The following is a 25,988-nucleotide window of genomic DNA, read 5'->3' as shown; positions in this document are numbered from 1 at the left end:
AGGAGGCTGAGTAGAGGGAAGAGGAGGCTGAGTCGAGGGAAGAGGAGGTTGAGTCGAGGGAAGAGGAGGCTGAGCAGAGGCTGAGTAGAGGGAAGAGGAGGCTGAGTAGAGGCTGAGTCGAGGGAAGAGGAGGCTGAGTCGAGGGAAGAGGAGGCTGAGTCGAGGGAAGAGGAGGCTGAGTCGAGGGAAGAGGAGGCTGAGTAGAGGGAAAAGGAGACTGAGCAGAGGCTGAGTCGAGGGAAGAGGAGGCTGAGTAGAGGCTGAGTCGAGGGAAGAGGAGGCTGAGTCGAGGGAAGAGGAGGCTGAGTCGAGGGAAGAGGAGGCTGAGTCGAGGGAAGAGGAGGCTGAGTCGAGGGAAGAGGAGGCTGAGTCGAGGGAAGAGGAGGCTGAGCCGAGGGAAGAGGAGGCCGAGTAGAGGGAAGAGGAGGCTGAGTCGAGGGAAGAGGAGGCTGAGTCGAGGCCGAGTAGAGGCAAGAGGAGGCTGAGTAGAGGCTGAGTAGAGGGAAGAGGAGGCCGAGTCGAGGGAAGAGGAGGCCGAGTCGAGGGAAGAGGAGGCCGAGTCGAGGGAAGAGGAGGCCGAGTCGAGGGAAGAGGAGGCCGAGTCGAGGAGGCCGAGTCGAGGGAAGAGGAGGCCGAGTCGAGGAGGCCGAGTCGAGGGAAGAGGAGGCCGAGTCGAGGAGGCCGAGTCGAGGGAAGAGGAGGCCGAGTCGAGGAGGCCGAGTCGAGGAGGCCGAGTCGAGGGAAGAGGAGGCCGAGTCGAGGGAAGAGGAGGCCGAGTCGAGGGAAGAGGAGGCCGAGTCGAGGAGGCCGAGTCGAGGAGGCCGAGTCGAGGAGGCCGAGTCGAGGAGGCCGAGTCGAGCGAGGAGGCCGAGTCGAGCGAGGAGGCCGAGTCGAGGAGGCCGAGTCGAGGGAAGAGGTGGCCGAGTCGAGGGAATAATAATAATAATGATAATATATGCCATTTAGCAGACGCTTTTATCCAAAGCGACTTACAGTCATGTGTGCAAGAGGCTGAGTCGAGGGAAGAGGCTGAGTCGAGGGAAGAGGCTGAGTCGAGGGAAGAGGCTGAGTCGAGGCTGAGTCTAGGCTGAGTAGAGGGAAGAGGAGGCTGAGTAGAGGGAAGAGGAGGGTGAGTCGAGGGAAGAGGAGGCTGAGTAGAGGGAAGAGAAGGCTGAGTCGAGGCCGAGTAGAGGGAAGAGGAGGCTGAGTAGAGGCTGAGTCGAGGGGAGAGGAGGCTGAGTCGAGGGGAGAGGAGGCTGAGTCGAGGGGAGAGGAGGCTGAGTCGAGGGGAGAGGAGGCCAAGTCGAGGGATGAGGAGGCTGAGTAGAGGCCGAGTCGAGGGAAGAGGAGGCCGAGTCGAGGGAAGAGGAGGCCGAGTCGAGGGAAGAGGAGGCCGAGTCGAGGGAAGAGGAGGCCGAGTCGAGGGAAGAGGAGGCCGAGTCGAGGGAAGAGGAGGCCGAGTCGAGGGAAGAGGAGGCCGAGTCGAGGGAAGAGGAGGCCGAGTCGAGGGAAGAGGAGGCCGAGTCGAGGGAAGAGGAGGCCGAGTCGAGGGAAGAGGAGGCCGAGTCGAGGGAAGAGGAGGCCGAGTCGAGGGAAGAGGAGGCCGAGTCGAGGGAAGAGGAGGCCGAGTCGAGGGAAGAGGAGGCCGAGTCGAGGGAAGAGGAGGCCGAGTCGAGGGAAGAGGAGGCCGAGTAGAGGGAAAAGGAGACTGAGTAGAGGGAAAAGGAGACTGAGCAGAGGCTGAGTAGAGGCTGAGTAGTGGGAAGAGGAGGCTGAGTCGAGGGAAGAGGAGGCTGAGTAGAGGCTGAGTATAGGGAAGAGAAGGCTGAGTCGAGGCCGAGTAGAGGGAAGAGGAGGCCGAGTCGAGGGAAGAGGAGGCCGAGTCGAGGGAAGAGGAGGCCGAGTCGAGGGAAGAGGAGGCCGAGTCGAGGGAAGAGGAGGCCGAGTCGAGGGAAGAGGAGGCCGAGTCGAGGGAAGAGGAGGCCGAGTCGAGGGAAGAGGAGGCCGAGTCGAGGGAAGAGGAGGCCGAGTTGAGGGAAGAGGAGGCCGAGTAGAGGGAAAAGGAGACTGAGTAGAGGGAAAAGGAGACTGAGCAGAGGCTGAGTAGAGGCTGAGTAGTGGGAAGAGGAGGCTGAGTCGAGGGAAGAGGAGGCTGAGTAGAGGCTGAGTATAGGGAAGAGAAGGCTGAGTCGAGGCCGAGTAGAGGGAAGAGGAGGCCGAGTCGAGGGAAGAGAAGGCCGAGTCGAGGGAAGAGGAGGCCGAGTCGAGGGAAGAGGAGGCCGAGTCGAGGGAAGAGGAGGCTGAGTCGAGGGAAGAGGAGGCTGAGTCGAGGGAAGAGGAGGCTGAGTAGAGGGAAAAGGAGACTGAGCAGGCTGAGTAGAGGGAAGAGGAGGCTGAGTAGAGGCTGAGTCGAGGGAAGAGGAGGCTGAGTCGAGGGAAGAGGAGGCTGAGTCGAGGAAGAGGAGGCTGAGTCGAGGGAAGAGGAGGCTGAGTCGAGGAAGAGGAGGCTGAGTCGAGGGAAGAGGAGGCTGAGTCGAGGAAGAGGAGGCTGAGTCGAGGGAAGAGGAGGCTGAGTCGAGGGAAGAGGAGGCTGAGTCGAGGGAAGAGGAGGCTGAGTCGAGGGAAGAGGAGGCTGAGTCGAGGGAAGAGGAGGCTGAGTCGAGGGAAGAGGAGGCTGAGTCGAGGGAAGAGGAGGCTGAGTCGAGGGAAGAGGAGGCTGAGTCGAGGGAAGAGGAGGCTGAGTCGAGGGAAGAGGAGGCTGACTAGAGGGAAGAGGAGGCTGACTAGAGGGAAGAGGAGGCTGACTAGAGGGAAGAGGAGGCTGACTAGAGGGAAGAGGAGGCTGACTAGAGGGAAGAGGAGGCTGACTAGAGGGAAAAGGAGTTCCCCTGAACAAGGCAGTTAACCCACTGTTCCCCTGAACAAGGCAGTTAACCCACTGTTCCCCTGAACAAGGCAGTTAACCCACTGTTCCCCTGAACTAGGCAGTTAACCCACTGTTCCCCTGAACTAGGCAGTTAACCCACTGTTCCCCTGAACTGTACTGCAGTAGGTCTACCTCCAACAGGTTGTGTGTGTGTGTGTGTGTGTGTGTGTGTGTGTGTGTGTGTGTGTGTGTGTGTGTGTGTGTGTGTGTGTGTGTGTGTGTGTGTGTGTGTGTGTGTGTGTGTGTGTGTGTGTGTGTGTGTGTGTGTGTGTGTGTGTGTGTGTGTGTGTGTGTGTGTGTGTGTGTGTGTTAGACATTCCACTCACCTGTAAGTGGTGTTGTCAGAGCAGGGTTGATGTGCTCTCACCACTACGAACACGTGCTGGAAGTGAGAGCGTATGTTCTTAGGGGTGAAGGGTTGAGCCCCGGGCTCCTGGAATACGATGGTGACTATGTCATTTCCTATGTGACGCTTCCTCAGGAGCTGTGAGGAGACAGACACAACACTGAAATGAGAGGCCATCTTGGCTTCACAGCGAGTCCCTACAGCGGCTCACCGTACTACAACCACCCTGTTATTTACGTTATTCCCTGCGTTCATTTGAAAGTGTTACAAATTCAACCGTACCAACACAGACCTGTTGTTTGTTGTTGGGTGTGTAGGGCAGCATGGTGGACACGTGGAACATCACCTCATAGTCCTTATAGGTGGTGTAGAGGGAGTGGGTCCCTGTGGAGTCAGCTAGAGGAGAGACAGACAGTAGAGTTAGACAGACAGTAACTAGTTAGACAGTCAGCTAGAGGAGAGACAGACAGTAACTAGAGTTAGACAGACAGGTTCATAGTCCTTATAGGTGGTATAGAGGGAGTGGGTCCCTGTGGAGTCAGCTAGAGGAGAGACAGACAGTAGAGTTAGACAGACAGTAACTAGTTAGACAGTCAGCTAGAGGAGAGACAGACAGTAACTAGAGTTAGACAGACAGGTTCATAGTCCTTATAGGTGGTATAGAGGGAGTGGGTCCCTGTGGAGTCAGCTAGAGGAGAAACAGACAGTAACTAGAGTTGGACAGACAGGTTCATGGTCCTTATAGGTGGTGTAGAGGGAGTGGGTCCCTGTGGAGTCAGCTAGAGGAGAGACAGACAGTAACTAGAGTTAGACAGACAGGTTCCTAGTCCTTATAGTTGGTATAGAGGGAGTGGGTCCCTGTGGAGTCAGCTAGAGGAGAGACAGACAGTAACTAGAGTTAGACAGACAGGTTCATAGTCCTTATAGGTGGTGTAGAGGGAGTGGGTCCCTGTGGAGTCAGCTGGAGGAGAAACAGACAGTAGAGTTAGACAGACAGGTTCATGGTCCTTATAGGTGGTGTACAGGGAGTGGGTCCCTGTGGAGTCAGCTAGAGGAGAGACAGACAGTAGAGTTAGACAGACAGGTTCATAGTCCTTATAGGTGGTATAGAGGGAGTGGGTCCCTGTGGAGTCAGCTAGAGGAGAGACAGACAGTAGAGTTAGACAGACAGGTTCATGGTCCTTATAGGTGGTGTACAGGGAGTGGGTCCCTGTGGAGTCAGCTAGAGGAGAGACAGACAGTAGAGTTAGACAGACAGGTTCATGGTCCTTATAGGTGGTGTACAGGGAGTGGGTCCCTGTGGAGTCAGCTAGAGGAGAGACAGACAGTAGAGTTAGACAGACAGGTTCATGGTCCTTATAGGTGGTGTACAGGGAGTGGGTCCCTGTGGAGTCAGCTAGAGGAGAGACAGACAGTAGAGTTAGACAGACAGGTTCATGGTCCTTATAGGTGGTATAGAGGGAGTGGGTCCCTGTGGAGTCAGCTAGAGGAGAGACAGACAGTAGAGTTAGACAGACAGGTTCATGGTCCTTATAGGTGGTGTAGAGGGAGTGGGTCCCTGTGGAGTCAGCTAGAGGAGAGACAGACAGTAGAGTTAGACAGACAGGTTCATAGTCCTTATAGGTGGTGTACAGGGAGTGGGTCCCTGTGGAGTCAGCTAGAGGAGAGACAGACAGTAACTAGAGTTAGACAGACAGGTTCATAGTCCTTATAGGTGGTATAGAGGGAGTGGGTCCCTGTGGAGTCAGCTAGAGGAGAGACAGACAGTAACTAGAGTTAGACAGACAGGTTCATAGTCCTTAAAGGTGGTGTAGAGGGAGTGGGTCCCTGTGGAGTCAGCTAGAGGAGAGACAGACAGTAACTAGAGTTAGACAGACAGGTTCATAGTCCTTATAGGTGGTATAGAGGGAGTGGGTCCCTGTGGAGTCAGCTAGAGGAGAGACAGACAGTAACTAGAGTTAGACAGACTGGTTCATAGTCCTTATAGGTGGTATAGAGGGAGTGGGTCCCTGTGGAGTCAGCTGGAGGAGAAACAGACAGTAACTAGAGTTAGACAGACTGGTTCATAGTCCTTATAGGTGGTATAGAGGGAGTGGGTCCCTGTGGAGTCAGCTGGAGGAGAGACAGACAGTAGAGTTAGACAGACAGGTTCATAGTCCTTATAGGTGGTATAGAGGGAGTGGGTCCCTGTGGAGTCAGCTAGAGGAGAGACAGACAGTAGAGTTAGACAGACAGGTTCATGGTCCTTATAGGTGGTATAGAGGGAGCGGGTCCCTGTGGAGTCAGCTAGAGGAGAGACAGACAGTAACTAGAGTTAGACAGACAGGTTCATAGTCCTTATAGGTGGTATAGAGGGAGTGGGTCCCTGTGGAGTCAGCTAGAGGAGAGACAGACAGTAGAGTTAGACAGACAGGTTCATAGTCCTTATAGGTGGTATAGAGGGAGTGGGTCCCTGTGGAGTCAGCTAGAGGAGAGACAGACAGTAACTAGAGTTAGACAGACAGGTTCATGGTCCTTATAGGTGGTGTAGAGGGAGTGGGTCCCTGTGGAGTCAGCTAGAGGAGAGACAGACAGTAACTAGAGTTAGACAGACAGGTTCATGGTCCTTATAGGTGGTGTAGAGGGAGTGGGTCCCTGTGGAGTCAGCTAGAGGAGAGACAGACAGTAACTAGAGTTAGACAGACAGGTTCGTAGTCCTTATAGGTGGTGTAGAGGGAGTGGGTCCCTGTGGAGTCAGCTAGAGGAGAGACAGACAGTAACTAGTTAGACAGACAGGTTCATGGTCCTTATAGGTGGTGTACAGGGAGTGGGTCCCTGTGGAGTCAGCTAGAGGAGAGACAGACAGTAACTAGAGTTAGACAGGTTCATAGTCCTTATAGGTGGTATAGAGGGAGTGGGTCCCTGTGGAGTCAGCTAGAGGAGAGACAGACAGTAGAGTTAGACAGGTTCATGGTCCTTATAGGTGGTATAGAGGGAGTGGGTCCCTGTGGAGTCAGCTAGAGGAGAGACAGACAGTAACTAGAGTTGGACAGACAGGTTCATAGTCCTTATAGGTGGTGTACAGGGAGTGGAGTCAGCTAGAGGAGAGACAGACAGTAACTAGAGTTAGACAGACAGGTTCATAGTCCTTATAGGTGGTATAGAGGGAGTGGGTCCCTGTGGAGTCAGCTAGAGGATAGACAGACAGTAACTAGAGTTAGACAGACAGGTTCCTAGTCCTTATAGGTGGTATAGAGGGAGTGGGTCCCTGTGGAGTCAGCTAGAGTTAGACAGACAGGTTCATAGTCCTTATAGGTGGTGTACAGGGAGTGGGTCCCTGTGGAGTCAGCTAGAGGAGAGACAGACAGTAACTAGAGTTAGCCAGACAGGTTCATAGTCCTTATAGGTGGTGTAGAGGGAGTGGAGTCAGCTAGAGGAGAGACAGACAGTAGAGTTAGACAGACAGGTTCATAGTCCTTATAGGTGGTGTACAGGGAGTGGGTCCCTGTGGAGTCAGCTAGAGGAGAGACAGACAGTAACTAGAGTTAGCCAGACAGGTTCATAGTCCTTATAGGTGGTGTAGAGGGAGTGGAGTCAGCTAGAGGAGAGACAGACAGTAGAGTTAGACAGACAGGTTCATAGTCCTTATAGGTGGTGTACAGGGAGTGGGTCCCTGTGGAGTCAGCTAGAGGAGAGACAGACAGTAACTAGAGTTAGCCAGACAGGTTCATAGTCCTTATAGGTGGTGTACAGGGAGTGGAGTCAGCTAGAGGAGAGACAGACAGTAGAGTTAGACAGACTGGTTCATAGTCCTTATAGGTGGTGTACAGGGAGTGGAGTCAGCTAGAGGAGAGACAGACAGTAACTAGAGTTAGACAGACAGGTTCATAGTCCTTATAGGTGGTGTACAGGGAGTGGGTCCCTGTGGAGTCAGCTGGAGGAGAGACAGACAGTAGAGTTAGACAGACAGTAACTAGAGTTAGACAGACAGGTTCATAGTCCTTATAGGTGGTGTACAGGGAGTGGAGTCAGCTAGAGGAGAGACAGACAGTAGAGTTAGACAGACAGTAACTAGAGTTAGACAGACTGGTTCATAGTCCTTATAGGTGGTGTACAGGGAGTGGAGTCAGCTAGAGGAGAGACAGACAGTAACTAGAGTTAGACAGACCGGTTCATACAGTCTTGGCCAAAAGTTTTGAGAATAACACAAATATTAATTTTCACAAAGTCTGCTGACTCAGTTTGTATGATGGCAATTTGAATATACTCCAGAATGCCAGGATGTTATGAAGAGTAATCAGATGAATTGCAAAGTCCCTCTTTGCATTGCAAATTAACTGAATCCCAAATTAACTGAATCCCAAATTCATGCTCATGCTGATTGAGTTCGAATAACAAACTGGAAGCTTCAAAAGGATGGTGGTGCTTGGAATCATTGTTCTTCCTCTGTCAACCATGGTTACCTGCAAGGAAACATGTGCTGTCATAATTGCTTTGCACAAAAAGGGCTTCACAGGCAAGGATATTGCTGCCAGTATGATTGCACCTAAATCAACCATTTATCGGATCATCAAGAACATCAAGGAGAGCGGTTCAATTGTTGTGAAGAAAGTCCAGCAAGCGCCAGGACTGTCTCCTAAAGTTTATTCAGCTGGGGGATCGGGGCACCACCAGTACAGTACCAGCACCACCAGTACAAGACTTTTGGAGGCTGGCCTGGTGTAAAGAAGGACAGCAAAAAAGCCACTTCTCTCCAGGAAAAACATCAGGGACAGACTGATATTCTGCAAAATGTACAGGAATTGGACTGCTGAGGACTGGGGTAAAGTCATTTTCTCTGATGAATTCCCTTTCCGATTGTTTGGGGCATCCGGAAAAAAGCTTGTCCGGAGAAGACAAGGTGAGTGCTACCATCAGTCCTGTGTCATGCCAACAGTAAAGCATCCTGAGACCATTCATGTGTGGGGTTGCTTCTCAGCCAAGGGAGTGGGCTTACTCACAATTTTGCCATGAATAAAGAATGGTACCAACACATCCTCCGAGAGCAACTTCTCCCAACCATCCAGGAACAGTTTGGTGATGAACAATACCTTTTCCAGCATGATGGAGCACCTTGCCATAAGACAAAAGTGATAACCAAGTTGCTCTGGGAACAAAACATCGATATTTGGGTCCATGGCCAGGAAACTCCCCAGACATTAATCCCATTGAGAACTTGTGGTCAATCCTCAAGAGGCGGGAGGACAAACAAAAACACACAAATTCTGACAAACTCCAAGCATTGATTATGCATGAATGGGCTGCCATCAGTCAGGATGTGGCACAGAAGTTAATTGACAGCATGCCAGAGCAGATTGCAGAGGTCTTGACCGGTTGCATCACCGCCTGGTATGGAAACTGCTCAGCATCCAACCATAAGGCACTAGAGGGGAGTGAGTACGGCCCAGTACATCACTGGGGCCAAGCTTCCTGTCATTCAGGACCTACAGTTGAAGTCTGAAGTTTACATACACCTTAGCCAAACACAATTCCTGACATTTAATGAAGTAAAAAATCCCTGACTTAGGTCAGTTAGGATCACCACTTTATTTTAAGAATGTGAAAAGTCAGAATAATAGTAGAGAAAATGATTTCTCAGCTTTTATTTCTTTCATCACATTCCCAGTGGGTCAGAAGTTTACCAACACGCAATTAGTGTTTGGTAGCATTGCCTTTACATTGTTTAACTTGGGTCAAACGTTTCAGGTAGGCTTCCACAAGCTCCCCACAATAAGTTGGGAGAGATTTTGGCCCATTCCTCCTTACAGAGCTGGTGTAACTGAGTCAGGTTTGTAGGCCTCCTTGCTAGCACACGCTTTCTTAGTTCTGCCCACAAATTTTCTATAGGATTGAGGTCAGGGCTTTGTGATGGCCACTCCAATACCTTGACTTTGTTGTCCTTAAGCCATTTTGCCACAACTTTGGAAGTATGCTTGGGGTCATTTCCATTTGGAAGACCAATTTGTGACCAAGCTTTAACTTCCTGACTGATGTCTTGAGAAGTTGCTTCAATATATCCACATAATTTTCCTACCTCATGATGCCATCTATTTTGTGACGTGCACCAGTCCCTCCTGCAGCAAAGCACACCCCACAACATGATGCTGTGCTTCACGTTTGGGATGATGTTCTTCGGGTTGCAAGCCTCCCCCTTTTTCTTCCAAACTGCTCTGTTCTAGGTCTATTAATGGGTCCTATTCCCTCTGCTCTGGGTCTATGAATGGGTCCTATTCCCTCTGTTCTGGGTCTATGAATGGGTCCTATTCCCTCTGTTCTGGGTCTATCAATGGGTCCTATTCCCTCTGCTCTGGGTCTATGAATGGGTCCTATTCCCCCTTTTCTGGGTCTATGAATGGGTCCTATTCCCTCTGCTCTGGGTCTATGAATGGGTCCTATTCCCTATACTCTGGGTCTATGAATGGGTCCTATTCCCTCTGCTCTGGGTCTATGAATGGGTCCTATTCCCTCTGCTCTGGGTCTATGAATGGGTCCTATTCCCCTGTTCTGGGTCTATGAATGGGTCCTATTCCCTCTGCTCTGGGTCTATGAATGGGTCCTATTCCCCCTCTTCTTGGTCCTATTCCCCTCTGCTCTGGGTCTATGAATGGGTCCTATTCCCTCTGTTCTGTTCTGGGTCCTATTCCCCTCTGCTCTGGGTCTATGAATGGGTCCTATTCCCTCTGTTCTGGGTCTATGAATGGGTCCAATTCCCCCTGTTATGGGTCTATGAATGGGTCCTATTCCCTCTGCTATGGGTCCTATTCCCCCTGTTCTGGGTCTATGAATGGGTCCTATTCCCTCTGCTCTGGGTCTATGAATGGGTCCTATTCCCTCTGCTCTGGGTCTATGAATGGGTCCTATTCCCTATACTCTGGGTCTATGAACAACACATTCTCAGGTGAGTCTTTGACAACACATTCTCAGGTGAGTCGTTGACAACACATTCTCAGGTGAGTCGTTGACAACACATTCTCAGGTGAGTCGTTGACAACACATTCTCAGGTGAGTCGTTGACAACACATTCTCAGGTGAGTCGTTGACAACACATTCTCAGGTGAGTCGTTGACAACACATTCTCAGGTGAGTCGTTGACAACACATTCTCAGGTGAGTCGTTGACAACACATTCTCAGGTGAGTCGTTGACAACACATTCTCAGGTGAGTCGTTGACAACACATTCTCAGGTGAGTCGTTGACAACACATTCTCAGGTGAGTCGTTGACAACACATTCTCAGGTGAGTCGTTGACAACACATTCTCAGGTGAGTCGTTGACAACACATTCTCAGGTGAGTCCTGACAACACATTCTCAGGTGAGTCGTTGACAACACATTCTCAGGTGAGTCGTTGACAACACATTCTCAGGTGAGTCGTTGACAACACATTCTCAGGTGAGTCGTTGACAACACATTCTCAGGTGAGTCGTTGACAACACATTCTCAGGTGAGTCCTGACAACACATTCTCAGGTGAGTCCTGACAACACATTCTCAGGTGAGTCGTTGACAACACATTCTCAGGTGAGTCGTTGACAACACATTCTCAGGTGAGTCGTTGACAACACATTCTCAGGTGAGTCGTTGACAACACATTCTCAGGTGAGTCCTGACAACACATTCTCAGGTGAGTCTTTGACAACACATTCTCAGGCGAGTCTGACAAAGTACTGTAGTAATACTCTTGGTGTTAAGCTGGGCATGAGAGAGATAGAGAGAGGGAGATAACACTGTGTGTGTGTGGTAACGTACTCTTTGTGTCCAGCTGGGCTCGGTACTTGGTGAATCCTTTCAGTCGGACCCTCTCCCCAAGCAGCTGTAGGAACTCCTCCAGAGCAGGACCTGCCGAATCATTGTTGTACATATCCTCTTCACTGCTCTGTCCCGACGCACAGTACATCACCCCCACCTTCAACTGGAAACTCAACTACAGAGAGAGAGAGAGAGAGAGAGAGAGAGAGAGAGAGAGAGAGAGAGAGAGAGAGAGAGAGAGAGAGAGAGAGAGAGAGAGAGCAGAGAGAGAGAGAGAGAGAGAGGCAGAGAGAGGCAGAGAGAGAGAGAGAGAGAACGAGAGGAGAGAGAGAACAAGAGAGAGAGAGAGAATGATAGGAGAGAGAGAGAATGGGAGAGAGAACAGGAGAGACAGGAGAGTGTGAAGGGGAGAGAGAGACATTACATTAGTAATTTAAAGTTCTCTGCAAGTAATACATTGTGTGACTTTCATGTTATTTTTCTGTGTTGTCATATGGGTAACTTTCTCTAAATCCCCAGGTTTTCTCAGAGATCCCAGTTTGAAGACTCCCGGTTTTCTCAGAGATCCCAGTTTGAAGACTCCAGGTTTCCTCAGAGATCCCAGTTTGAAGACTCCAGGTTTCCTCAGAGATCCCAGTTTGAAGACTCCCGGTTTTCTCAGAGATCCCAGTTTGAAGACTCCCGGTTTTCTCAGAGATCCCAGTTTGAAGACTCCCGGTTTTCTCAGAGATCCCAGTTTGAAGACTCCTCAGGTTTTCTCAGAGATCCCAGTTTGAAGACTCCCGGTTTTCTCAGAGATCCCAGTTTGAAGACTCCCGGTTTTCTCAGAGATCCCAGTTTGAAGACTCCCGGTTTTCTCAGAGATCCCAGTTTGAAGACTCCCGGTTTTCTCAGAGATCCCAGTTTGAAGACTCCCGGTTTTCTCAGAGATCCCAGTTTGAAGACTCCCGGAATCAGGAGGGAATAATCAGGAAACCCAGAATCCCGTGAGGAAAGTTAGCATTTTACATTTACCTACTTTTGTCCTTACCCCCTGTTCGTCCAGCTTCATCAGCTGCTCTGTGACTTTAGGTGTGTTGAGAGCCAGTCTGAGACAGTGGGCAGTCAGCTCTGGTACCAGGTAATCTAGCACCTCTTTGAGGGGTAGACCCCGAGCCAGGCCGTGCTTAGAGGTGGAGGGCACAGCATCTTCCAGAATGGACCCACGCAGGGTGGTGAGCTGGAGAGGAGAGGTGATAGGAAGTGGGGTGAGGAGAGGAGAGGTGATAGGAAGTGGGGTGAGGAGAGGAGGTGATAGGAAGTGGGGTGAGTAGAGGTGATAGGAAGTGGGGTGAGGAGAGGTGATAGGAAGTGGGGTGAGGAGAGGAGAGGAGAGGTGATAGGAAGTGGGGTGAGGAGAGGAGAGGAGAGGTGATAGGAAGTGGGGTGAGGAGAGGAGAGGTGATAGGAAGTGGGGTGAGGAGAGGAGAGGTGATAGGAAGTGGGGTGAGGAGAGGAGAGGTGATAGGAAGTGGGGTGAGGAGAGGAGAGGTGATAGGAAATGGGTTGAGTAGAGGTGATAGGAAGTGGGGTGAGGAGAGGTGATAGGAAGTGGGGTGAGGAGAGGAGAGGTGATAGGAAGTGGGGTGAGGAGAGGAGAGGAGGTGATAGGAAGTGGGGTGAGGAGAGGAGAGGAGGTGATAGGAAGTGGGGTGAGGAGAGGAGAGGAGGTGATAGGAAGTGGGGTGAGGAGAGGAGGTGATAGGAAGTGGGGTGAGGAGAGGAGAGGTGATAGGAAGTGGGGTGAGGAGAGGAGAGGTGATAGGAAATGGGTTGAGTAGAGGAGAGGTGATAGGAAGTGGGGTGAGGAGAGGAGAGGTGATAGAAAATGGGTTGAGTAGAGGAGAGGCAGGGAAAAAGAGACTTCCATTATTACACCAGCCCAGGCTGTCTAATCTGGCAGAGAGAAACAGAGAGAGAGTAAATAATGTCTATTTATTTTCCTTTTGCACATTGTTAAAACACTGTATATAGACATAATATGACATTTGAAATGTCTCTATTCCTTTGGCTAAAACTAACTTCCTGAGGTGACAACACACACACACACACACACACACACACACACACAGAGGTTAAAACAACCTTCAGGACACCATGAATAATAGAAAGTGTAGAAGGACCTGCCTTCTAGAAGGACCTGCGTGTGTGTGTGTGTGTGTGTGTGTGTGTGTGTGTGTGTGTGTGTGTGTGTGTGTGTGTGTGTGTGTGTGTGTGTGTGTGTGTGTGTGTGTGTGTGTGTGTGTGTGTGTGTGTGTGTGTGTGTGTGTGTGTGTGTGTGTGTGTGTGTGTGTGTGTGTGTGTGTGTGTGTGTGTGTCCCTGTGCTCTCACCGAGAAGTGACTCACCGTACAGTACAGTGTCCTTGGGTTTTTAAATGCGGTTAAATATGCTGGATATTATTACATGTGATCCAAGTGTATTATTGTAGTGTTCTGACAGAGGCCCTGTGGAGGTAAATGTGTTGATGGTGGAGAGGAGAGAGGAGGTGGAGAGGAGAGAGGAGGTGGAGAGGAGAGAGGAGGTAAGGAGGGGAGAGAGGAGGTGGAGAGGAGGTAAGGAGGGGAGAGAGGAGGTGGAGAGGAGAGAGGAGGTGGAGAGGAGAGAGGAGGTAAGGAGGGGAGAGAGGAGGTGGAGAGGAGAGAGGAGGTAAGGAGGGGAGAGAGGAGGTGGAGAGGAGAGAGGAGGTGGAGAGGAGAGAGGAGGTGGAGAGGAGAGAGGAGGTAAGGAGGGGAGAGAGGAGGTGGAGAGGAGAGAGGAGGTGGAGAGGAGGAGGAGAGGAGAGAGGAGGTGGAGAGGAGAGAGGAGGTAAGGAGAGGAGAGAAGAGGTAAGGAGGGGAGAGAGGAGGTGGAGAGGAGAGAGGAGGTGGAGAGGAGAGAGGAGGTGGAGAGGAGAGAGGAGATGGAGAGGAGAGAGGAGGTGGAGAGGAGAGAGGAGGTAAGGAGGGGAGAGAGGAGGTGGAGAGGAGAGAGGAGGTGGAGAGGAGAGAGGAGGTAGAGAGGAGAGAGGAGGTGGAGAGGAGAGAGGAGGTGGAGAGGAGAGAGGAGGTGGAGAGGAGAGAGGAGGTGGAGAGGAGCCAGAACACTGGACTAAACTATTCTTCCGCTGACGTGGTCTCAACCTACACTCACACACCTGCCCACCTTCCAGGCTGGAAATAGCAGCAAGTGGAGAAGAGAAGAGAGAAGTAGAGAGAGGACAGGTGGAGAGAGGACAGGTAGAGAGAGGACAGGTAGAGAGAGGACAGGTGGAAAGAGGGGAGAGTTCGACAGAGGAGAGTTCGACGGAGGAGAGGTCGACAGAGGAGAGGTCGACAGAGGAGAGGTCGACAGAGGACAGGTCGACAGAGGACAGGTCGACAGAGGACAGGTCGACAGAGGACAGGTCGACAGAGGACAGGTCGACAGAGGACAGGTCGACAGAGGACAGGTCGACAGAGGACAGGTCGACAGAGGACAGGTCGACAGAGGACAGGTCGACAGAGGACAGGTCGACAGAGGACAGGTCGACAGAGGAGAGGTGGAATGGAGGAGAGAAGAGAAGAAGAGAGGGAGGGAGTTGATTGACATTATTGTCTATAGTATACCAGGGTTGAAGGAAGTGAAGGAAGTGAAGAAGTAGTTGAAGCTGATTGACTTGAGAAGTTGAGATCAATGAGTTGTGGGAAATGAAGAGGCGAGAATACACTACGAACAAGCCTGGTTATTCACTAGCAACAACAATACGAACAAGAGAAAGGAGAAAGAACAAGGGGAGACTGGATGGGAGACGGGTGAGAGACGGTGAGGTTTAGTTAGTGTACTGTCTTGTTACCTCGCTGGTTCTGAAGATGACTCTGTAGTTGTACTGTTGTCCGTGCTCCTTGTGTTCCTCTAGTTTCTCTCTCCTCAGACTCACTGCAACTGGACCTAGAGTCTCGTCTACACCCAGGTAGTTCCAATGCTCTGGACGAGGGGGGGGCGAGAGGGAGGGAGGGACGAGAGAGAGGGGGGGACGAGAGGGAGGGAGGGACGAGAGAGAGGGAGGGAGGGAGGGATGAGAGGGAGACGAGACGAGAGAGGGAGGGACAAAAGAGAGGGAAAGAGAGGGGTTGTGGGTGCGAAACAGGAAGAGAGGGGGATTTTTTTAAATTTATATTTGTAATATACGAGAAGTATCCCACACAGTCTAATGTCAACCCTACAGCCTGATGTCAACCCTACAGCCTGATGTCAACCCTACAGCCTGATGTCAACCCTACAGCCTGATGTCAACCCTACAGCCTGATGTCAACCCTACAGCCTGATGTCAACCCTACAGCCTGATGTCAACCCTACAGCCTGATGTCAACCCTACAGCCTGATGTCAACCCTACAGCCTGATGTCAACCCTACAGCCTGATGTCAACCCTACAGCCTGATGTCAACCCTATAGCCTGATGTCAACCCTACAGCCTGATGTCAACCCTACAGCCTGATGTCAACCCTACAGCCTGATGTCAACACTACAGCCTGATGTCAACCCTACAGCCTGATGTCAACCCTACAGCCTGATGTCAACCCTACAGCCTGATGTCAACCCTACAGCCTGATGTCAACCCTACAGCCTGATGTCAACCCTACAGCCTGATGTCAACCCTACAGCCTGATGTCAACCCTACAGCCTGATGTCAACCCTACAGCCTGATGTCAACCCTACAGCCTGATGTCAACCCTACAGCCTGATGTCAACCCTACAGCCTGATGTCAACCCTACAGCCTGATGTCAACCCTACAGCCTGATGTCAACCCTACAGCCTGATGTAAATCTACCTGCTTTCATATTCTATTTTCAGACAATCTTATATTTCCAAAGATCAAATATCCAGACGACTATAGAAATTAATAAATCAACATCTCTATGGTCTGTAGTGGTAGGAGCCTAACTCTCTCTCTCTACCATCCCTCCCTCCTTGTAGGTAGAAGCACTTCCTGTCATAGTACCCCAGGTCTCTCTCTCTCTACCATCCCTCCCTCCTTGTAGGTAGAAGCACTTCCTGTCATAGTACCCCAGGTCTCTCTCTCTCTACCATCACTATCTCCTTGTAGGTAGAAGCACTTCCTGTCATAGTACCCCAGGTCTCTCTCTCTCTACCATCACTATCTCCTTGTAGGTAGAAGCACTTCCTGTCATAGTACCCCAGGTCTCTCTCTCTCTACAATCCCTCCCTCCCTCCTTGTAGGTAGAAGCACTTCCTGTCATAGTACCCCAGGTCTCTCTCTCTCTACCATCCCTCCCTCCCTCCTTGTAGGTAGAAGCACTTCCTGTCATAGTACCCCAGGTCTCTCTCTCTCTCTACCATCCCTCCCTCCCTCCTTGTAGGTAGAAGCACATCCTGTCATAGTACCCCAGGTCTCTCTCTCTCTACCATCCCTCCCTCCCTCCTTGTAGGTAGAAGCACTTCCTGTCATAGTGCCCCAGGTCCCTCCCTCTCACCCCTCAGATAGAAGTATTTCCTGTAGTAGTAGGCCCCCAGGTCACAGTGTTCCACAGATCGTTTGGCCCTGTCGGCGTGTTGTCCCTGTCCGTCTTTAGGGGCCTCCAGCACGGACACCCCGGCATTGGTGAAGTGGGGGAGAGTGGTCTCCAGGGGCCCCTCCTCTGAGCCACCTCCCCCCCCAGAGCTCTCTCCACTGCCTATACTACCCTGCTGGGAGGGGGCAAGAGGAACAATGTTAGTATAGAGGTAACTGTAAAGGGGTCAAATTTATTTGAGTTGACATCAGCATACAGAACATGCTTATATACTGCTTTTGAATGCATTACGTATATGGGTTCTAAATGTGTTAACTCTTAAGGCGTTTCGGGAGCGTTTCGGAAGTCCGGATGAATGACGTGCCCAAAGTAAACTGCCTGTTACTCAGGCCCAGAAGCTAGGATATGCATATCATTGGTAGCATTGGATAGAAAACACTCTAAAGTTTCTGAAACCGTTAAAATAATATCCGTGAGTATAACTGATATATAACTGATATGGCAGGCGAAAACCCAAGGAAAACTCATCCGGAATTATTATTTTTTTAGGTCACAGGCCATTTCAATGATAGCCTCTGGGACAAACAAATAGATAGGACCCAGATTGCAGTTCCTATGGCTTTCACTAGATGTCAACAGTCTTTAGAAAGGGTTTCAGGCTTGTCCTTTGAAAAATGAACAAGTAGTTGTAGTTTTTCCAAGGTGTCTCAGAAAAGTAGTCTTGTTACGCGCGTGAATGAGGTGTGCGCTCTTCGTAATTTATTTTCCCTACTGAACATAATATTTAAGACTGAGAATAGTATTGTTTATTTAGATATTAGAGTACCTGAGGATTAATGTGAAACATAGTTTGACTTGTTTGGACGAACTTTACCAGTAATGAGTGGATTAATGAAATCAATGGCGCCAACTAAACAGACTTGTTTTGGATATAAAGAGGGACTTTATCGAACAAAACCACCATTCATTGTGTAGCTGGGACCCTTGGGATTGCAAACAGAGGAAGATCTTCAAAGGTAAGTGATATATTTTATCGCTATATTGTGATTTTGTGATGCCTATGCTGGTTTGAAAATGTATTTTGGTGTGGGGCGCTGTCCTCCGATAGCATGGTGTGCTTTCACCGTAAAGCCTTTTTGAAATCTGACAAAGCGGATTAACAAGAAGTTAAGCTTTTAAATGATGTTAAGACACTAGTATTTTCATGAATGTTTAATATTACGATTTTTATATTTTGAATTTCGCGCTCTGCAATTTCACCGGATGTTGTCGTAGTGGAACGCTAGCAAAGAGGTTTTAAGAAGTAATTTCCCACTAGAGTCGATGTCCGTGCTTGCGTGGAAATCTAATTCACATAAAAAAACAATTCCACCGTTTGTTTAAAAGCTAGAGATGTTTTTTTTTGTTACATGTTATGCGTCGACTAGGAGACACCCTGAAAATCAGTCTTCTTACCAAATCTTCTGTAGCGTCTGAAAAGTTCAGGCAACAAACTAATATAACTAAGTCAATTCAATGTTTCATCAAATCAATTTGAATTACAATTATTTTTTATAACTACAGGGTCCTAAAATTCTACATCAAATAGTTAAATCATCCTTGGTATGGCCATCTTAAAACAATTCCATATGACCGTCTTAAAACAATTCCATATATCAGCTTAGTAGAAGCCCAGCCCCGGGCCCTTACAGGGGTGGCAGGTAGCCTGGAGGGTTAGGGCGTTGGGGCAGTAACCAAATGGTTGCTGGTTCGAATCCCCAAGCTGACAAGGTAAAAAATCTGTCATTCTGGTGAAAGAGTTGAGCTAATGCAGAGACTTCAGGTCTCGTAAAGTTATGTCTTTGGTCCAATATCTATGATGGTAATGGTATCAGCGTTATCCAGATAACAAATTCCATTACCTGATGTGTGAGTGAGTGTATATTGTGTGCCAGCATGCATTCGTATTGCCGGTGTGTGCGAGTGTCCATGCCAGTGTATTCATCGTCTCCTCGTCCTACCTGTTTAGAAGGGCAGATGTTCCTCTCTCCCTCTCCTCCCAGTTCATTCCTGAAACAGGGACAGTTCAGCACCAGTTCATTGCTCTTGTCATCCCCAGGATCCAGGGCAGGGTTAGTGCCATGTCCCCCTCCTGTACCCGGACACCCCTCCTTCCCACTTAGCTCCTCCTGCGACCCGCACGGAGACCCACCCCCACCGTATACTCCGCTCTGATTGGACGAGAGGGAGGAAGTGGCGGAGGCCGAGGCGGCGGCGGCAGCAGAAGCTCCTGTGGTGGTGTTCTTGGGTTTCCCACCGGACTGTCGTCCCTGGATGGCCTCGTTGAGGTTAAAGAGGATACTCTGCACGTCAAAGTGGGCGAAGCCCTTCTGACAGGTCCAGGGTTTGGGGCTGTTACCGTCCTCCCGCCCCCCGTCTTCTATGTCTGATCCGGCACGGGAAGAGTCGCCCTCGGCCTTGACGCTACGAAGCTTCCGGAAGATGGACTCCCCGCCCGTCTCCGACTGGAAGAAGATAAAACATTGTTGGGGCGGCAGGGTAGCCTAGTGGTTAGAGTGTAGGGGCGGCAGGGTAGCCTAGTGGTTAGAGTGTAGAGGTGGCAGGGTAGCCTAGTGGTTAGAGTGGAGGGGCGGCAGGGTAGCCTAGTTGTTAGAGTGTAGAGGTGGCAGGGTAGCCTAGTTGTTAGAGTGTAGAGGCGGCAGGGTAGCCTAGTGGTTAGAGTGTAGAGGCGGCAGGGTAGCCTAGTGGTTAGAGTGGAGGGGCGGCAGGGTAGCCTAGTGGTTAGAGTGTAGAGGTGGCAGGGTAGCCTAGTGGTTAGAGTGTAGAGGCGGCAGGGTAGCCTAGTTGTTAGAGTGTAGAGGCGGCAGGGTAGCCTAGTGGTTAGAGTGTAGGGGCGGCAGGGTAGCCTAGTGGTTAGTGTGTAGGGGCGGCAGGGTAGCCTAGTGGTTAGAGTGGAGGGGCAGCAGGGTAGCCTAGTGGTTAGAGTGTAGAGGCGGCAGGGTAGCCTAGTGGTTAGAGTGTAGAGGCGGCAGGGTAGCCTAGTTGTTAGAGTGTAGAGGCGGCAGGGTAGCCTAGTTGTTAGAGTGTAGAGGCGGCAGGGTAGCCTAGTTGTTAGAGTGTAGAGGCGGCAGGGTAGCCTAGTTGTTAGAGTGTAGAGGCGGAAGGGTAGCCTAGTGGTTAGAGTGTAGGGGCGGCAGGGTAGCCTAGTGGTTAGTGTAGGGGCGGCAGGGTAGCCTAGTGGTTAGAGTGTAGAGGTGGCAGGGTAGCCTAGTGGTTAGAGTGGAGGGGTGGCAGGGTAGCCTAGTTGTTAGAGTGTAGAAGCGGCAGGGTAGCCTAGTGGTTAGAGTGTAGGAGCGGCAGGGTAGCCTAGTGGTTAGAGTGTAGAGGCGGCAGGGTAGCCTAGTGGTTAGAGTGGAGGGGCAGCAGGGTAGCCTAGTGGTTAGAGTGTAGAGGTGGCAGGGTAGCCTAGTGGTTAGAGTGTAGAGGTGGCAGGGTAGCCTAGTGGTTAGAGTGGAGGGGCGGCAGGGTAGCCTAGTGGTTAGAGTGGAGGGGCGGCAGGGTAGCCTAGTGGTTAGAGTGGAGGGGCGGCAGGGTAGCCTAGTGGTTAGAGTGTAGGGGCGGAAGCAGGGTAGCCTAGTGGTTAGAGTGTAGGGTACAAGTGGACAGTAGCCTAGTGGTTAGAGTGGAGGGGCGGCAGGGTAGCCTAGTGGTTAGAGTTCAAAGGTGGGCAGGGTAGCCTGACAAGGTTAAAATCTGCCTTGAACAAGGCAGTTAACCCACTGTTCCTGGACCAGTTAACCCACTGTTCCTGGCCAGTTAACCCACTGTTCTGACCAGTTAACCCACTGTTCCAAGGCAGTTAACCCACTGTTCCTAGGCCAGTTAACCCACTGTTCCGAGGCCGTCATTGAAAACAAGAATTTGTTCTTAACTGACTTGCCTGGTTAAATAAAGTTACATAATAAATAATCCCCATGGGAAATGTTGTTTGCTTCACTGTGCATAAACACAAACACATTAACAAATAAAGTATGGATAAAACATGTTGATAAGATTGATGAAATATTAATATTGGTGTAATATACAGACTAATAATAACAAAGTGAAACATATTTTTATTTTATTTTACCTATATTTAACCAGGCAAGTCAGTTAAGAACAAATTCTTATTTTCAATGACGGCCTGGGAACAGTGGGTTAACTGCCTGTTCAGGGGCAGAACGACAGATTTGTACCTTGTCAGTTCGGGGGTTTGAACTTGCAACCTTCAGGTTACTAGTCCAACACTCTAACCACTAGGCTACGCTGCCGCCCCAAGTATAGACCATTACAGAGAAGATAGATTTACAAATCAACCAATGAGGAGACTGTAAACCGTGCAGTTCGTGTTCAATACCTTGGATCTCCTCTTGAGTTGTTTCTCTCTTTCCTTCAGGCGACTGGAGGAGCTACCTTTGGCAGGACCCAGAGGTCCATCAGGCAGATCTAAGGCAGCCTGTTTGTGCGGGGCGACCGTCAGCAGCTCCCTGAGTCTGTCCGGTGCCGGGCTGCGCTGGTCTGGAGCCTCCTGGGATGTATAACCCTGGAATGAATGGCTTTATTTGACATATCTAGAATACATATAGAGTTGCAACAGGAATATAACAATACATTCGTTCAACAAGTAAAAATTAGGTTAAGAAAGATTAGGTTTATTTGAACATCTTGGTACATATGCAGAACCACAAATAAAATGTGATTTCATGATTAAAAAAAAATATATATATATATTTATGGACAGAGCATCATAGATAACTGATATCTATCAGAAAGGTATTCCACTAAATCAATCAACTAAAACACAAACCTTGAGCATGTCGAAGAAGCTTTCCCCTGAGCCCGTATGTTTGTCTATGGAGGAGGTGCTTCCGTACTCTCGGTGCATGGGCGTCCAGCCGGAGAAGGACCAGCCCTCGCCCCCGTCACCCTCCAGCTCAGAGATAGTGATGTCACTGTTGGAGCGCTGGCGGATACGCCTCATGCCTTTACGCGGCGAGCCCTGGTAGCCGTCTGGCGACAGGTAGCGGTTGTCTTTGCTGTGATGTCTGCTGTGGTGCATCTTGCTCTTCAGGGTGTTGTGGATGTTCCGGAGCATCGAGGTGTCATGAGGGCTGATCAGGTGGCCCAGTTTAGCCGACAGGTTGCTATGGGCCGAGCCTGAACCCGAGCTCCGATCTCGCTCTCGTTCTCCTCCCGACCCGCGTTCTCCGCCCGACCCGCGTTCTCCGCCCGACCCGCGTTCTCCGCCCGACCCGCGTTCTCCGCCCGACCCGCGTTCTCCGCCCGACCCGCGTTCTACGCCCGACCCGCGTTCTCCTCCACCTGAAGATGACATGGTGGAACTTGGAGAGTCCGTATCTACGGTGATGTGCCACACTCCACCCGTTCCGTCCCTTTTGGGGGGCCAGTCTGCCACGCGGGCCCTGACCCCCATCTTCGGAACCCCCGGGGTGGAGGAGGAAGAGGAACCGGATGAGGAAGAGGAGGTGAGGTGGGTGCTCTCAGAGCGGGGTGGGGGGGCGCCACCATTGGGGAGGCGCAGGCGACGGGTGTAGAATTCATCAGAGGCAGGTACCGAGCCGCCCACCGAACGCTCCGTCTGAGACCGCTTCAGACTGGTCATGGTGGAGTAAGGTTAGGGGGTAAGGTCAGGGGGTAAGGTCAGGGGGTGAGGTCAGGGGTAAGGTCAGGGGTAAGGTGGGGTAAGGTTAGGGGGTGAGGTGGGGCGAGGTTAGAAGGTAAGGTAGGGTGAGGTTAGGGGTGAGGTTAGGGGGTAAGGTAGGGTGAGGTTAGGGGGTAAGGTGGGGTGAGGTTAGGGGTAAGGTGGGGTGAGGTTAGGGGGTAAGGTGGGGTGAGGTTAGGGTGTAAGGTGGGGTGAGGTTAGGGGGTAAGGTGGGGTGAGGTTAGAGGGTAAAGTGGGGTGAGATTAGAGGGTAAAGTGGGGTGAGGTTAGGGGTAAGGTAGGGTGAGGTTAGGGGTAAGGTAGGGTGAGGTTAGGGGTAAGGTGGGGTAAGGTTAGGGGGTAATGTGGGGTAAGGTTAGAGGGTAAGGTGGGGTGAGGTTAGGGGTAAGGTAGGGTGAGGTTAGGGGTAAGGTAGGGTGAGGTTAGGGGTAAGGTGGGGTAAGGTTAGGGGGTAATGTGGGGTAAGGTTAGGTTAGGGTAAGGTGGGGTGAGGTTAGGTTAGGGGGTAAGGTGGGGTAAGGTTAGAGGGTAAGGTGGGGTAAGGTTAGAGGGTAAGGTGGGGTAAGGTTAGAGGGTAAGGTGGGGTGAGGTTAGGGGGTAAGGTGGAGCTCAGCAGTAGAGATGGATCATTATGGGGTAGAGGTTAGAGGGTAAGGTGGGGTGAGGTTAGAGGTAGGGATGGGGTAAGGTTAGAGGGTAAGGTGGGGTAAGGTTAGAGGGTAGAGGTGGGGTAAGGTTAGAGGGTAAGGTGGGGTGAGGTTAGGGGGTAAGGTGGAGCTCAGCAGTAGAGATGGATCATTATGCCCAGGGAGAGGAGAGGATAGAGAAAGAGGAGAGGAGAGGATAGATAGAGAGGAGAGGATAGAGAGGAGAGGATAAGAGAGAGAGGATAGAGAGAGAGGAGAGGATAGATAGAGAGGAGAGGATAGAGAGCCTCAAAGAACATTGGTGGCTGGGAGGACTGGAGGAGGGAGAGAACGTTGTAGCTAGTGTTGGTTCTCCTCAGGTCTGCATGCTGCTTCGGTCTCTGGTGGGCAATGTGAACTCTGCAGAGGAGAGAGAGAGAGGAGAGAGAGAGGACAGAGAGAGGAGAGAGGACAGAGAGAGGAGAGGAGAGAGAACAGAGAGAGAGAGAGGACAGAGAGAGGAGAGGAGAGGAGAGAGAACAGAGAGAGAGAGAGGACAGAGAGAGGAGAGGAGAGGAGAGAGGACAGAGAGAGGAGAGGAGAGGAGAGAGAACAGAGAGAGGAGAGAGAGAGGACAGAGAGAGGACAGAGAGAGGAGAGGAGAGAGGACAGAGAGAGGACAGAGAGAGGAGAGGAGAGAGAACAGAGAGAAAAGAGAGAACAGAGAGAGGAGAGGACAGAGAGAGGAGAGGAGAGAGAACAGAGAGAGGAGAGGGAACAGAGAGAGGAGAGGAGAGAGGACAGAGAGAGGACAGAGAGAGGACAGAGAGAGGAGAGGAGAGAGAACAGAGAGAGGACAGAGAGAGGAGAGGAGAGAGGACAGAGAGAGGACAGAGAGAGGACAGAGAGAGGACAGAGAGAGGACAGAGAGAGGAGAGGAGAGAGAACAGAGAGAGGACAGAGAGAGGAGAGGACAGAGAGAGGACAGAGAGAGGACAGAGAGAGGACAGAGAGAGGACAGAGAGAGGACAGAGAGAGGACAGAGAGAGGACAGAGAGAGGAGAGGAGAGAGAACAGAGAGAGGACAGAGAGAGGAGAGGAGAGAGAACAGAGCGAGGACAGAGAGAGGAGAGGAGAGGGAACAGAGAGAGGAGAGAGAGAGAAGAGAGAACAGAGAGAGGACAGAGAGAGAACAGAGAGAGAACAGAGAGAGAAGAGAGAACAGAGAGAGGACAGAGAGAGGACAGAGAGAGAACAGAGAGAGAACAGAGAGAGGACAGAGAGAGAACAGAGAGAGAACAGAGAGAGGAGAGGACAGAGAGAGGACAGAGAGAGGACAGAGAGAGGACAGAGAGAGGACAGAGAGAGGAGAGCGAGAGGAGAGGAGAGCGAGAGGAAAGCGAGAGGAGAGAGGACAGAGAGAGGAGCGAGAGGAGAGAGAAAGAGGAAGGAATAGGAGATACAGAGGAAGAGGAGTGGGAGAAAGAGGAGTGAGAGAGGAGAGCGAGAGAGAAGGGAAGGGAGAGAAAGACAGGAAGAGGAGAGAGGGGAAGAGGACAGAGAAGAAAGGGTTAGATGTTGGGTTATGCCTGGATGTCTGAGAGGCTATAATTAATCTGAAGTTGTTTTTTTTTATCAAGCAGAAGAAACAAATAGACATTATATGAGATCCAGACAGCCGTTGTTAAAGAAGCACCTGAATGTCTCTGTGACAGACACTAGCATCTATGTACACAAGACCTGCTAAGACTTCACAAAACCTTCATCTCTTAAGAGAATAATCATTTAAGACGGGCTACTTCAGTTCCTTTCAAACCAACTGATTACCCAAGATAACGCACCACTTATCAGCTGACAACACGGCTGTTCATTATCAGATGGAAAGCTACACTATACACACAAAAGTATGTGGACACCCCTTCAAATGAGTGGATTCAGCTATTTAAGCCTCACCTGTTGATGACTTCAGCCATGCAATCTCCATAGACAAACACTGGCAGTAGAACGGCCTGTACTGAAGAGCTCAGTGACTTTCAACGTGGCATCGTCATAGGATGCCACCTTTCCAACAAGTCAGTTGGTCAAATTTCTGCCCTGCTAGAGCTGCCCTGCTAGAGCTGTCCTGTCTCCAGTCAACTGTAAGTGATGTTATTGTGAAGAGGAAATGTGGAGGAGCAACAACGGCTCAGCCGCTAAGTGGTAGACCACACAAGCTCATAGAACAGGACCTGTACTCGGTTGCAACACTCACTACTGGGTGCCAAAAACACATCCAGAAAAGACTGCAGTAGGAAGAAGATACACCTGTCACACCGTCTCACTGAGCAATGTCTAGTTTCCTCTCCACACACCCACACACATTCACACTCAGTCAGTCTCCTCTCCTCCATATCCCAGCAACCACCTGCTAAGTGTCTGTCTCTCTCTCCGCTGGGCTGACGATGAAGTGGTACACACTAATGAGTGTGTGTGTGTGTGTGTGTGTCAGGGTTTCTGTTAGCTGGTAATTCCTGTTTTTAAGTCAAATTTAGGCTCAGTAGTGTGTGTGGCCTCCACGTGCCTGTATGACCTCCCTACAACGCCTGGGCATGCTCCTGATGAGGTGGCGGATCGTCTCCTGAGGGATCTCCTCCCTGGACTAAAGCATCTGCCAACTCCTGGACAGTCTGTGGTGCAACATGGCGTTGGTGGATGGAGCGATACATGATGTCCCAGATGTGCTCAATTGGATTCAATCTATGCCAGTCCAAAGCATCAATTCCTTCCTCTTGCAGGAACTGCTGACACACTCCAGCCACATGAGGTCTAGAATTGTCTTGCATTAGGAGGAACCCAGGGCCAACCGCACCAGCATATGGTCTCACAAGAGGTCTAAGGATCTCATCTCGGTACCTAATGGCAGTCAGGCTACCTCTGGCGAGCACATGGAGAGCTGTGCGGCCCCCCAAAGAAATGCCACCCCACACCATAACTGACCCACCGCCAAACCGGTCATGCTGGAGGATGTTGCAGGCAGCAGAACATTCTCCACGGCGTCTCCAGACTCTGTCACGTCTGTCATGTGCTCAGTG

General features: G+C 50.9%; 1 protein-coding gene and 1 long non-coding RNA gene across 4 annotated transcripts in view; both read right to left on the bottom strand.

The window, feature by feature from the left end:
• Positions 1-22,342, bottom strand: part of LOC123995413 (signal-induced proliferation-associated 1-like protein 1) — a 108,686-nt gene extending 86,344 nt beyond the window's left edge. For 2 of the 3 annotated variants that reach the window (XM_046299003.1, XM_046299005.1), the window contains exons 1-9: positions 21,416-22,342; positions 20,966-21,151; positions 18,570-19,073; positions 16,531-16,744; positions 14,890-15,020; positions 12,068-12,256; positions 11,038-11,212; positions 3,565-3,668; positions 3,253-3,410 (exon numbers count right to left, since the gene is read on the bottom strand). In XM_046299003.1, coding sequence (XP_046154959.1) covers positions 3,253-3,410; positions 3,565-3,668; positions 11,038-11,212; positions 12,068-12,256; positions 14,890-15,020; positions 16,531-16,744; positions 18,570-19,073; positions 20,966-21,151; positions 21,416-22,231 — 2,477 coding nt within the window. In that variant the 5' untranslated portion in view covers positions 22,232-22,342. The remainder of the gene's footprint in view (positions 1-3,252; positions 3,411-3,564; positions 3,669-11,037; positions 11,213-12,067; positions 12,257-14,889; positions 15,021-16,530; positions 16,745-18,569; positions 19,074-20,965; positions 21,152-21,415) is intronic. The other variant, XM_046299004.1, reaches the window with a different exon arrangement.
• Positions 22,343-22,978: 636 nt separating this feature from the next.
• LOC123995440 overlaps positions 22,979-25,988 on the bottom strand; it is a 118,767-nt gene continuing 115,757 nt past the window's right edge. Inside the window, exon 3 of the long non-coding RNA XR_006831834.1 lies at positions 22,979-23,337. This is a non-coding gene — a long non-coding RNA (uncharacterized LOC123995440). The remainder of the gene's footprint in view (positions 23,338-25,988) is intronic.

The sequence above is a fragment of the Oncorhynchus gorbuscha genome, linkage group LG14, assembly GCF_021184085.1.
Source record: "Oncorhynchus gorbuscha isolate QuinsamMale2020 ecotype Even-year linkage group LG14, OgorEven_v1.0, whole genome shotgun sequence".
NCBI classification, from domain to species: Eukaryota; Metazoa; Chordata; class Actinopteri; order Salmoniformes; family Salmonidae; genus Oncorhynchus; species Oncorhynchus gorbuscha.
The sequence above is the reverse complement of the archived record's forward strand: the minus strand, read 5'-3'. Positions and strand labels throughout refer to the sequence as shown.